The sequence below is a fragment of the Myotis daubentonii genome, chromosome 6, assembly GCF_963259705.1.
Source record: "Myotis daubentonii chromosome 6, mMyoDau2.1, whole genome shotgun sequence".
NCBI classification, from domain to species: Eukaryota; Metazoa; Chordata; class Mammalia; order Chiroptera; family Vespertilionidae; genus Myotis; species Myotis daubentonii.
Genome location: NC_081845.1, coordinates 85,622,607 through 85,636,005, shown reverse-complemented (window position 1 = coordinate 85,636,005; position 13,399 = coordinate 85,622,607). Strand labels below are relative to the sequence as shown.

Here is a 13,399-nt window from a genome sequence, read left to right as displayed (position 1 = left end):
GCATTTTTGTTCTTTAACAGGTGATTTGTGTATAGGTTTAATATTTCAAATCCATTTATGACCAAAGTGAAATTGTTTTAATTCAGTTGTTTATGACAAGTTTTAAAAAGTTGCTTTGATATAAGGACGAATTATGCCAGCATGTGATCATTCTGCATCTGTTGTTGATAAGCAGTCAGAAGCCCAACTGGAGGGTCCTGCTGGGGGCTTACCAATAGGAACATGTGGAGAAGCAACAATGGTAAGGGGATATACTATATAATAAAAGCCTAATATGCAAATCGACCAAACAGCGGAACGACTGGTCACTATGGTGCACACTGACCACCAGGGGGCAGACGCTCAATGCAGGAGCTGCCCCCAGGCCAGCCAAGGCGGGTGCCAGTGGGAGGCCCCTCCCCCACCCCCATCACCCCACAGATCAGCCCCGATCGCTGGCCAGGCCTAGAGATCCTACCTGTGCACAAATATCGTGCACTGGGCCTCAAGTTTAGACTATAAATACTGAGAGTTTGTGAGGACTATGAGAGTTTTGGTTTGGGTGAAATAACTATTAGCTAACCCCGTGGTCAGCAAACTGCGGCTTGCAAGCCACATGCGGCTCTTTGGCCCCTTGAATGTGGCTCTTCCTAAGCCTTAGGAGTACCCTAATCTACACTAATAAAAGAGAAAAATGGTAAATGGCGTACGACGATACCCTTTTCATTGGCTAATCAGGGCTATATGCAAATTAACTGCCAACTATGATTGGCAGTTAACTGCCAACTAAGATTGGAAGTTAACTGCCAACTAAGATTGGCAGTTAACTGCCAATAAGATGGCGGTTAATTTGCAGATGTAGGCACAATGCAGGGAGGTGAAAGGGAAAGCAGGAAGAAGTCCCCTGCCACTGACAGTGATCGGAAACCCAGAGGGGAGCTAAGAGCTGGGGGGCAGGGCAAAGGCGGCCCCTGGGGCCGCCTTTGCCCTGCCCCCCAGCCATGATCAGAGAATCAGGCGCCTTTGCCGCCCTGGCCAGTGATAGCAGGAAGTAGGGGTGGAGCCAGCGATGGGAGCTGGCAGTCCCGGGAGCTAGGGGTCCCTTGCCTGGGCCTAAAGCGAAGCCCATGATCGCAGGGCCGCTGCAGCTGAGGGTCCCCGCTGCCCGAGCCGGACGCCTAGGCCAGAGGTGTTAGGCCTGGGCAGGGGCGGAGCCTGCAACTGCGGGGAGCTGGGGGTCCCCTGCCCAGGCCTGACACCTCTGCCGGAGGCCTCAGGCCTGGTCAAGGGGCCGATCCGGTGATTGGTGATCGGAGGGTGATGAGGGTCAACTCCTCTGGCCGAGGCATCAGGCCTGGGCGGGGGGCGGAGCCGGCGATTGGGAGGATATGATGGTCCCCTCGCCCAGGCCTGAAGCCTGGGTCAGAGGCGTCAGGCTTGGGCGGAGGGTGGAGCAAGCGATCAGAGGGAGATGGGGGTCCCCTGCCCAGGCATGATTCCTGGGCCAGAGGCCTCAGGCCTGGGCGGGGGCCAGAGCCAGTGATCGGGGGGAGATGGGGGTCCCCTGTCCAAGCCTGACACCTCTGGCGGAGGCGTCAGGCCTGGGCAAGGGGCCGATCCTGCGATTGGAGGGTGATGGGGGTCAACGCCTGAGGGCTCCCAGTATGTGAGAGGGGGCAGGCTGGGCTGAGGGACACTCCCCCCCACACACACCCAGTGCACGAATTTCGTGCACCGGGCCCCTAGTTAAGTTAATAATAATGTACCTACTTATGTAGTTTAAGTTTAAAAAATTTGGCTCTCAAAAGAAATTTCAATCGTTGTACTGTTGATATTTGGCTCTGTTGACTAATGAGTCTGCCGACCACTGTGCTAACCTAAGAACTCTCTGAAGACACTTGAGACATGTGCTCCTACTTGTCCACAGTGGTGTTAAGCCAGCCATGGGCAAACTACGGCCCGCGGGCCGGATCCGGCCCGTTTAAAATGAATAAAACTAAAAAAAAAAAAAAAAAAAGACCGTACCCTTTTATGTAATGATGTTTACTTTGAATTTATATTAGTTCACACAAACACTCCATCCATGCTTTTGTTCCGGCCCTCCGGTCCAGTTTAAGAACCCATTGTGGCCCTCGAGTCAAAAAGTTTGCCCACCCCTGTGTTAAGCCCATGCAGGGTTTTGCCCTGGCTGGGTAGCTCAGTTGGTTAGTAGTGGTCGCTAACCAGTGGTCCATGGACCACTGGTGGTCTGTGAGGTCCCAAAGGTTGGTGACCACTGGGTTAGAGCGTTGTCCCAATACACCAAGGTTGTGGTTTGATCCCCAGTCAGGGCACATTCAATGAATGTATCTTAAGTGGAACAACAAAAAGATGTTTTTTTCCTCTCTCTAAAAATCAGTAAAATTAAAAAATCAACCCATGCAGGGATCTCAGAAGTGATAATCCTCATAGCAGCTTAGCCCTCCTACTACCAAATGTCCTTGTGCTCTAGCAACAGGGGACTTTGACTTTTATGCTGGCAGCTGGAAATCAGCTCTTTGGTGGGTCGATAACCCAAGTGCCTCCTGATAGTGTGATTAACCTGTCATTTGTTTGATGTACGTTATTTCTTTACTTTGCTTATTAAGAGATATTGTATGCTACTGGCTTTTGAAATCACAACACCCACAGCGAACCTGTGCTAAATAAGTAGCTGACAAAAACAAAAGTCAATTTCTGAGCATAACTTTGTTGTCTCCCAAAAACAAAAACATTTTTTGTGTGCCAAATATACCCTTTCCGTATAGCTCAGCAATTGTACAGATGGAAGCAAACCTTCTCTTAGTTCCCAACACGGGAAGGTCTTCAATGGTAAGGCTTCTTCGTGACAAGTGAAACCAGTGAGCAAAAAAAGCAGCTGAGCTTGAGAGGTAGGGAAGCTATCACTTTACTACCCTGGACACAGAATGCCCCTGGGGACCTCAGGCCACATTTATCATTAAATTTCATTTTCCAAGTTCAGTGCTCAAAATGCAGTCCCTGTTTTTTGTAGTTGATTTTAACGTTGAGCCCTATTTCTCTACCCATAGACTGTGATAATCAGGTACTCTGAACACAGAACAGGAAGGTACTAAAGTTTGGCAAGGTGAAGGTGGCCCTCATAGCTCCAAGGAGCCGGTTTAGGCTCCATAAGCCTCACTTCAGGCTATTTTGCATTGCTAGGTAAAGCATGAGGACCAGATTACCATGTCTCTAAATTCTACTCTTCATTAAGTAGCTGGCATACTAATCTCTGACACAGTAGTGAGTTCCTTACCATTAGCAAGTGGCCAATTCTTTAAACCCTAGTGCCGGGGAGCGCAATCACACTCCTGAGCGCTATCGCGCTCCTCTTGCAGTGTCACTATTAGGTGCTAATAGTTCACTCTTTATTGACAGATGGCACCTAAGTGCAGATTACTTATGATGCTGAATGTTTGTAGTTCTAAAATTGACCACTAGCATTTATCTGCCTAATTTTTTACAGGTACTACGATTTTATGAAGGTTACTCAGATTTTGTAGCCCTGAAGCTTTGAAATGGCGTCCAATTCTAAGTCTGCTTTTATTAGTGATGATGATATTGCTAAATATGTCAATTCCTGCTATGAAGATGATTTTGTGGAAGATATTGAAGAAGGGTGTCCCTCTATTTTAACATTACATGTTTCGTTCAATTTTTTTTCTACTAGTATTTTATAATACCATCAGCAAACAATATATGTCAAAGATGAAAAATGTAGTAAAGGTTTCCTTAAGTTTTTGAATATGTAACTTCATTTACTTGCGATTCATAATTTTTTTCCTAAACTGCTGTAAAATCAGCAAAAATGCCTTGGCAATTTTAGCACAGTTCCTAGGATATTGGTTGGCACTCAAAGGGTTTAAGTATGAGGTGGTTACCTATCTCAGCTCAAAAGACAGCAGTTTCGCTTTCTATTCTGCTCACTCAAAGAACTATGCAAAACAGCTCAGAATACTTGATCACAATACTGGAACACTGATCACAGGTGGGAGAGAGGAAAGGAAGAATGGTGAATGAGGTATTCGATGAGCTCTTTCCCCGTTCAGGGTTCAGCAGTGTTGGGGTTTCACTTGTCTCTAATCCCAGAGAGGAATCTAGTTCTGGAAGTTGAACCTGTGTTTAATAAGCACAGTGTGTTCAATAAAACATTTTTATTCTGTACAATATATATATATATGTGTGTGTGTATTTAAATATATATATGTATGTACATATATATATACGCAAAGAAACCTCAACCAACAAATCCCTGAGTCCATGGGAACCCAGGACACTAAAAAAGGGAAAGGAGGGAGTCCATGTCCTAAAGAGTAGGAAATACGGCAACAACTTTCCCTTCTCTCCAGGTTCCCAGCAACAGAGGGAAAGGGATAGTCACTGCAAATTACTAAAACAAGAGGACTTATGTAGGAGCGGGAAGCAGGGTGGGGGTGGTGGAACGGGAGCTGTGGGTCAGTGTGGGAAAGTAAAACATACGGCTTGCTCCAGCATTAAAAACAACAGGTCACTCCTGGCCGGATAGCTCAGTTGGTTAGAGCATTGTCCTGATATGCCAAGGTTTCTGGTTTGATGCCCAGTCAGGGCATATACAATAAATGCATATATGAGCGAAACAACAAATCAATGTTTCTCTCTTCCCTTCCTCTTTCTAAAACCAATTGGAAAAAAAACACACAAAAAACCAACAGATCACTGCAGAAGAGGGGACAAAACTGATTGACATGCAGCTGACCTTTGGTATACCAAGCCTTAGCTTGGCAGCCCCACGCCTGGGCCAGCTCACAAATAGCACCTGTGGGGCCTATGAGAAGAGAAATGGGGGAGATGGCCCTTGAGTGAAGAAGGGAAGGGCCATAGAGCTGAGGAATAGGCTGCATGTCTCAGCACAGGATGGAACATTGCCATTCACTGTCCCTGTGCCATTTCTTCAGACCCTAGGCCACCAGATGGCCAGGAGCCTGAGTAGATGTCTTCTGTCCACAGTCAGGTAGAGATGGGCAACTTACATGGTCTTCAGAAGAGGTATAGAAAAAGGAGTGTTTTCGAAGACCACTCCCAGTTGTGACAATTCCTGAAGTGCAGGGACCACACTGGTGAATCATGCCCAGTCCTGACAGTGGGGCCAAGGTGGCAGCAGTCAGCTCCCTCCGGAGACAGGTCATGGGGTTTCCAGGGTGGATGAGCCAACGAGATGGACACAGCTGCTGAGCACTGCCCTGAATTCTCCTGTCTTCTCCCTCAGGGCTTTCCCTCCCTGGCCACACCAAGCTTGGCACCTTTCCAGCATGGTGGCAGGGAGCACCCCTCTCCCTAGCCTATTAACACACAGAGCCGCCAACAGGGGGCAGCATGGCCAGAGGCATCTTATATTGTAGGGACAGCAATAGAGCTGTGCCTGCTTGGAGTTCAGAAGCCCACGCTGGCCTGGGCTTCTCCCGCTGCAATGGCTTGCACATCTGTGACATGGCCGATGCCCTTGGTGACACCCTCCCGGAACAGCAGCTTGGCGCCCACCTTCAGGTACTCTGGGTGTTTCAGGAAGCGGAAACGTACCACTGCCTTCTCCCCTGTCCGCAGCTTGTCCTGCAGCAGATATGCGGTCACTGGCCCTGGTAATGCCTCGGGTCCCATTCTCTACCAGCCTGGGTTCTCCACCCTCAGGGGCCTATCAGGCTTCTACCCACTCTGAATGGGTCTTTGCCCCTTTTGTGGGACCAGAGAGTTCTCTATGAGTCTGGGGCCAGGCCTTTCTGGAAGGAGAATTCTGACTTTTCCCTGGAAAAATGTGCACAGCTGGGTCCCTCTCACCTTGGCATGGATCTTTTCCACCACGGCCGTCTGGCGGACATTGCCCACGTGTACTGTCACTTGGAAGCCTCGCCGGAAGGTGGTGGCATGGAACAGTAGGACTATTTCTGCCTCGAACACTGAGCAGATGGTGGGGTTCATCTCGGGGCTCACCATCACCATGCCCTGGGGAGGACAGCCCCAGACCTCATGTTAGTCTCTCACTCTTACAGCTCCCTAAGTTTCCTCTTCCTCTAGGACAGTGGTTCTCAACCTTCCTAATGCCGCGACCCTTTAACAGTTCCTCATGTTGTGGTGACCCCCAATTGCATTGTTACAAATTGAACATAATTAAAACATAGTGATTAATCACAAAAACAGTAATTATATATGTGTTTTCCAATGGTCTTAGGCAACCCCTGTGAAAGGGTCGTTCGACCCCCAAAGGGGACACAACCCACAGGTTGAGAACGGCTGCTCTAGGACTTCAAACACAAGACCTCAGAAGGCAATATCCAAAGCTCTCCTCTTAGGAGGAACCCTCCTTACCTACCTCCCAGGTCCTCTAACCCTTCTAATGATTTGTATTTCTAGGGTCCTGGACACTTGGGTTGGACCACAGTGATTCACAATTAGTGATCTGTGCTTTATGAGTATTCTACCCCTTTTCAAACACAAACCGTCTGTGTAACCAGCTTCCTGGGGGAGAGACCATGTTCTCTCTGAGTTCCCCTAACACAGGTGCTTCCCTTGTGTCCCCTCTCCAACCCACCCTCCCACCTCACCTTTCGAAGGAGCGCACGGTCAAAGTCCCCGAGGGCCAGTGTAGCAGCCTGACCAGCTCGCAGTACACGACAGGCAGAGCGGTTGCGCTGGATGCTGCATACTCTCAGCTCCAGGAAGCAGCCATCGTCCGTGGGGCCCACCACCAGCTGGTCGCCCTCACGGCAAATCCCACTGCAGCCCAGAGGGCGGATGGCACAGCGTCAGCCCAGGCTCCCTCCCTTACTTCTCTGCTAGGGTCACCCAGAGCATTCTTTCCCCTCTATGGGGGGTCCCTCAGGAGGGGAAAAGAGACCCTAAATTCTGACTTAGGGAAAAAATTCTAACTTGGAGATAGAGGAGATAGCTGCTTGCCCCAGTTCAGAGTTCAGATTCTGCAGGGTAGTACCAGGAAAGGCAGTGACGACTGGCAGAGGTGTGACACTGAACATCTGATCCTGAAAGAGCAAGGCAGCCCCTTGGGTTTCATCCTCTGCTTTGGAAAGTCTTAAGGGCCCTCTCATTTCCCTACTTGAAAATGAGGTCAGCTGAATACACTCTAGTTTTCTTCCTGGAGCCCAAGACCCACACTTCTCCCTCAGGGGCCTGGAGACGCCCTGTAAAGCAGCAATACTGTTTCTTCCCTCTCAAGCCACTGGACTAGCTTTCTCCAGCTCTTCTGATGGGGAAAGCCTAATCTGAAGATAAGCACAACTTTCAGCTAAGCTCTGTTCACGTCCAGGGTCTCCTTGGACCATGATGTCTTCTAGTGTCTGGGTATGTGAGGGCTGAGTGGGGTGGGCAGCAAGCAAGGAAATTCACCTGGAAAGTGTCCCTCCAACAACTGTCCCCACCTCTGGTACTGTGTAGATTTCATCCACCTGAAGCCAAAGAAAATTCTATCAATGGCCTGTGCAGGTGCAAAATCTCTAAGTCTCTTAAGCAGACTCGGGGCTTAGCCAGAATTAGTCCTTCCTAGTTCCCCGGCTCACTGCCTGTTTGGGTGGACAATTTACCTGAAACTCTGTCAGCTGTTGCATGAGTTCCTCCTGCTCTTTGCTGTTGGTGAGCGGTGGCAGGATGTTCAGAAAGACTTTGAGCAGGTCCAAACTCTCTCCAGACACACTGGACAGGGTGAAGATAGGGGTGACGCTGTAGAGGGAGGCATGAGACAGACAGATGAGGAAAGTTCTAACAGGAGGCAGAGGCTAGAGCCCATTCATGGAAAGGTGAGCTTTTATCAGGGTGGCTAGGCCCCCCCTGATAACCTTCCCAGGAGCTTCAGGCCTCTCTCTGTGAGCCAGCCAAGGACCTATCCAGAGCCCAGGGGGGTTGGTGAATGCCTGTCACAGCACTTTGTCTCCAGGGTCCCAGGCATCAGCAAAGCTCCAGGCTGGCTGGGGGAAAGGGTCGGCTCTTTAGCAAAGACACCCTCCCACAATCCCAACCTGCAAACCACAGAGCTGAGCCAGACTGGTTTGGTCCTGAGGTGGGACACGCTGTTCCCAGGCCGGTGGCGGCCTTCCCCGTGGATCGGGGCTCTGGAGTGAGGAAGGCTTACTTGGGCGACTGGGCAAACTGCTGGGCAGCGGTGACGGCATCATCCTCGGAGATGACCAGCATGGGGACTTTGTGGCAGCCGGGCTGCTTCAGGACCCGCTCTAGCTGGCGTACTGTCCTCTCCACTGTGGTCTTGGCGCACAGGTCCACCTTGCTGACCACGATGAAGAAGGGCACTTTCAGGGCCAGGGCCAGTCCCAGATGTTCCCTTGTTGTGCCGGCTGCCTCAGAGAAGGAAGGCAGGAGTCAGGAGAGAAGAGTGAGGATATGGGAGGGAGGAGAGGGAACAAGAAAAAAGTTCATCTGGCTCCCAGGTTGGAGGAGACCCAGGGTAGGAGAAAGTCAGCACCCCCTTCCAGCCACATCCCTGCCCCAATGCCTCGTACCAATCCCAGTGTTAGCACTAACGAGGAGCAGGGCACAGTCAGGGCAGTAAGAGGTGAGGCCAAAGATGGTGGTGTGTAGGTACTTGTGGTGGCCGGCCAGGTCGATGAAGGTGATCATCTTGGAGCTGCTCTCACAGATCTCTTCTGCCGTCCGTGAGTCACTGTAATTCACCACCTGGCCCAGAGCCCAGGGCTCTCAGTGCCCCTGCCAGCCTCCCCAACCCTTTCAGAGTTGCCAGGACCTAAACCAGTCCCTGGGTGACCCCGCCTCTTAACCCTGAGCCCCATTTCTGATTTAATTCAGTTGATTCCCCATGGGTTTTCTAAGGAGGACAGAGCTTGCGCACTGCCCTCAGGGCTTCATCTACGCTACTCCAAGAAGCCTCCACACACTCCCTCAGACTCTGTCCCCACCACCACCCTCCCATCCTCACAGTCTGGCCCCACTGGGTCCCGCTGATTGCATGCACCTCTCCCTTGCTGTTAAAGCCCAGGATCTCGAAGCTGATGCTGGAGGTCCGGCCAGACTGAATCTCATGCAGGTGGCGGAACAGGTTGAGCCGAGCCCGGCCCCGGCCATTGTCCAGCTCTCCTTGGGTCAGGACTCCAAGCAGAGTTGACTTCCCCGAGTCCACATTCCCCAGGACAGCCACACGAAGGTCCAGAAACTGTGGATGAATTGTCAGAGGTAAGGGCTCCAATCCCTTCTCTCTCTCTACTGAAGGTTGGGTCAAGGGCTGCTCCCTGGGAACCAAATGATGAACTGGATACCCGCAGGGTCGCAGGCCAGGAGACGGCCTGCCACCACAGGGTCCTCAGGGAGCATGGGTGTGAAAGGCAGGGAAAAGTGTGCTCACCTGCTGGTTGTCAGGGACCTTTCGTACCAGCACCTCAGTGATCTTTCGGGGCATGTCGCTATCATAATCCACTTCGCGCTCCCGGAGAACAGTGATGTCCGCCCCGACCCTATCACAGCAAGGCCGAAGCTGCCACATCTCGCTTGTACTCCCCCATCCCCAGCCTTCCATCCTGGCTCTGGACCTTCCCACACGTCCCAGAGAGCTCCCAACGCGTTACTTTCTCTCCTACCACCCTCCAATCTATCCCATATCCCATATCCACATGTTAAAGATCACTTTAAACAAACAAGTAAACAACTCTTCAGTCAAAAAGCAAAAAAGCCTAGGTTCCAATGTGGAGGAGCTCAGAACTAGCCCTCCCCACTTCAGCCCTTTGTCAAGAGAAGGCAGCAAAAGGAAAGTATCTTCTTGGCCCTAAGGCCCTAGGCGACTGGATGCACTTGGGTTCTCCCCAGAGTTAGGGAAGCGAGAGCTGAGGGGGGAGGGGAAGCATACTTCTCTGCCATCCGGTGCAGGGTCTTGAGGGAGGCCCGCATCTCCTCCTCAGCCAGCCCCACCAGCAGCCCATTGTCCTCCACCCCAATCTGGTAGACTGCCTCACCACGGCCCTCCTGGAGCCGCCACTTCATCTGTGTCACCAGGTGCTCAAAGCGGTACTGGGATGGATTCACCAGCTTCAGCTTAGGGCAGGTGAGGGATCATGAGAAGGTGAAATCAGAGATGCTCCCCCTAAACCCACATGCTCACCACCTGTCCTGCTGTAAGGACCAGGACCTTCCCTTCCCACTTAAACCCCCTCATGCCTGGCCCCCCTCTAACAGTGAGTCCCCCCCAATAAAATGAGGTACAGAGCCCTTACCCTGAACCACATCCCTAAATTACTACAGATCATGAAGTTGGAAGGATCTCAGAGAAATCGCCATCCCATGCCAGCAAGGACAACCTGCACCTCCCCAGCCTAAGACTCACTTTATATTCGATGTTTCCATCTTCAGCCTGAAAAGAAACAGAAAGCGGTTACCAAATACGGTCCAGACCCAACCGCTACTTCCCCGATTCCTGATGGCGCCCAGGCAACAGCTAACTTGAGAGAGCAGAAAGCCACAGTGGCAAAGGTCACTGGCAGACAAGCCCTCTACCCAGCCCCAGTGTGACTTCTCCCAAGGAAAGGCCTCTAAGAACAATCACCCGTCTGAGCCAGGAACAGAACCCTGAGTCCCTCCTTGCTTTGGTCACTGGCAGCATGTTCTTCCTAGAGCAGCGGTTCTCAACCTGTGGGTCACGGCCCCTTTGGCGGTCAAACGACCCTTTCACAGGGGTCGCCTAAGACCATCCTGCAGATCAGATATTTACATGACGATTCATAACAGTAGCAACATTACAGTTCTGAAGTAGCCACGAAAATAATTTTATGGTTGGGTCACACCATGAGGAACTGTGTTTAAAGGGCCAGAAGCTTGAGAACCACTGTCCTAGAGGCAAGATCACTCCTTCCTTCTCTTCAGGCCCTCAGACTGTCGTCCCCAGAAATCTATGTCTCCGCTGTGTCTGGGCTGTTGAGGCCATTCTCTGCCACTGGTCTGGGAGACACCATTTCCTCCCTCCCCACCCTTCTCAGCTGATGTCATCAAGAGTAAGAGAATGCAAGAGGTTCTGGACCAGGGCCAATGACTGAACTCAGCACTGGTCATTACAAGCTCAATGAGAGGGGAGCTGAAATAAGAGAGGGATAGGGCTCCAAAGTTGGGGCTGAAGAGAAGAAACTCAGAAAATATAATTAAGGGGACAGACTCACAGTGGCTTTTATCTCCTACCCCCTAACCCAGGGGTGGGGAACCTTTTTTCTGCCCAGGGCCATTTGGATATTTATAGCATCATTCGAGGGCCATACCAAATTATCAACTTAAAAATTAGCCTGCTATATTTGGTCAAACAATTAACTCACCCCTAATGCCTTGGCAGGACCAGACCAAATGATTTCTCTGGCCTCATACAGCCCGTGAGCTGGACGCTCCCCACACCTGCCCTAACTCTTATGTCCAAGCTGAGGTAGAATCCTGAGTCCACTCGTCTCCTCTACCTCTTCCCTATATTAAGTGACCCAACAGAAGTATCCTATTGCCTGAGCCTTCCCCTCTCAGGTGCAAAAGGATATGAGATTTGCTGGTTCTGCCTGTCTTGCATGTCTGCACTCCTCCTCATTGGCGATTTCTCTTTCTCCCTTTCTGTCATCATTCCATCTCTTCAAGGCCCTCTGACTCCAGGCTCTAATAGGCCTTCACCTATCATCTCTATTTCATGGAGTATAAGGGAGATCTTTACTCATCAACAAAGACCTTCCTTTTTACCATTCTGATGGAGATGAAACATTAGAATGAATGGCTTCAGAAAAGTGGTTCAAGGATGATCCAAAGTGTGGCCCCAGGACCAGCTGCAGTAGAACCACCCAGGAACTTGTAAATGCAGACTATCAGGCCCACCTGACCCTGACCCACTGAGTCAGGAACTCTAGGGGCGGGGCAGCAATCAGATGATTCTGATACTGTGCTAAAGTTTGATAACCACTGGTTTAGGCTCTTCTTCTGGGTCCTTCTTTGCTAAGATGGACAAAGTAGCATTATTCTCTGCCTTAAGGTGTAGATGAAGCAGGTATGTAGAGGCTGCCCTCACATCCTCCTAGGACAGGCAAAGGGCAGGATTACCTGACTGACTGTTCTGGGGTGTGTGTGTGTGTGTGTGTGTGTATGTGTGTGTACTCAGGGATAAAGACAGAACATACTGCTCTTTTCCCCGGTACTCGCCTCCTCCCCACGGAACAAGTGTAGAAAACTCTGCCTCTCCATCCCAGGACTAGTCTCCCTGCTCGTGGTGCAGCACAGGCATGAACCTGGGCATCCATTCTGATCACCCCAGGGGATGGGAGTGGGATCTCCCTCCCCCACTTCTCCTCCTGGCATTACCTAGAGCAGAATAGGGGGATCCTCCTCCCCACTCTTCCTCTCCGGGGTCCTGATCCCGGAAAAGGGGGCCAGTCTCTCTATCCCTCCTTCCAGGGGTCCTGGGACCGGAAGGAGGGGTTCTACTCTCCCCAGGGGTCCTGACACCGGAAGGGGGTGTCAAGTCTCTCCGTCCCGCCTTCCCGGAGTCCCGGGACCGGAAGAAGTGGTTTCTTCTCAACCCGCCACTTCTCAGGTGCTCACCTCGGGGGGCAGATACGGGGGGTTGTTGGCTTTGCTCCCTCTGTTCTTTCCGTTCTTCTTCTTCCCCTTCGGGCCCCCGCAGCCGCTGCTGCCCCCGGCGCCCCTAGCCTTGAGGGTTCCGCCCATGGCCGGGCCCCCTCCGGGCCGGCAGCAGCCGCCGAACAGCTCCGATACCCGCGAGTCCATTCGCCGCCGCCGCCAGCCCCCCGCCCGGCCCCTCCCCCCCGCCACTACCGCCGCCGCCGCCCCTACTGCCACCGCCGCGTCGGGCCAGCCAGAGGAGAGCGGGGTGGGGCCCTGCCCAGGCCACGCCCCCACCCGTCTCGGGCTCTAGGCGCGTCAGAAACAGCCGCGGTGCACCACGGGATATCGAGTCCTCAAGCCCAAGAGCTTCCTCCAAAGAGGTCGCCGCCGTCCTACAACTCCCAGGAAGCATCGCGGCGCAGGGGCCGCAGGTGGCTTCGGGGCGCAGACCGGGAGCGCGCCTTTGCTCGCAAGGGTCTAAGGGAGCTGTAGTCGGTTCCCAGTCTCCGCGCTCTGAACGGGTCTTTATCTAAGAAGGCCTTGGGGTGGGGGGTCACCGGAGGGCTTACTTCGGAATCCAGCTTGGAGGACACTCCTGGGTGTGGCCCCTTAGCGCGGTCCCAGACAACAGGTTTTAGACCTGGAGAGTTGCAAATGCACGGCGACCGGTCCCTCCAGCCTGCTGGCTCCGCCCCACCTCTGTTTCTTCCCCGATGGTCGGCGTGCCGTCGGGGTGAGTCAGGGCGAATGCCAGGGCGGAGGCGGGTGATGGTTAGCCTAATTATGGCTGTTATTGTTA

General features: G+C 52.1%; 1 protein-coding gene across 1 annotated transcript; it reads right to left on the bottom strand.

The window, feature by feature from the left end:
• Positions 1–4,157: 4,157 nt before the first annotated feature.
• GTPBP2 (GTP binding protein 2) lies at positions 4,158–12,798 on the bottom strand. The gene is made up of 12 exons (XM_059701583.1): positions 12,577–12,798; positions 10,346–10,372; positions 9,872–10,056; positions 9,374–9,482; positions 8,987–9,184; positions 8,517–8,691; positions 8,132–8,351; positions 7,587–7,722; positions 7,393–7,451; positions 6,594–6,765; positions 5,830–5,994; positions 4,158–5,604 (listed from the first exon to the last, which is right to left on the bottom strand). Exons 1-12 carry the CDS (start codon positions 12,760–12,762, stop codon positions 5,428–5,430), a joined length of 1,809 nt encoding a protein of 602 aa, XP_059557566.1. The 5' UTR covers positions 12,763–12,798; the 3' UTR covers positions 4,158–5,427.
• Positions 12,799–13,399: the final 601 nt, after the last annotated feature.

Coding starts and splice junctions, on each gene's coding strand:
- GTPBP2 (XM_059701583.1), bottom strand. CDS start 12,762: ATGGACTCGCGGGTATCGGAGCTGTTCGGCGGCTGCTGCCGGCCCGGA. Junction 7,452..7,586: donor AACAGCTGACAGAGTTTCAG/GTAAATTGTCCA, acceptor CTTTGGCTTCAG/GTGGATGAAATCTACACAGT. Junction 6,766..7,392: donor GTTGGAGGGACACTTTCCAG/GTGAATTTCCTT, acceptor TCTGGGCTGCAG/TGGGATTTGCCGTGAGGGCG.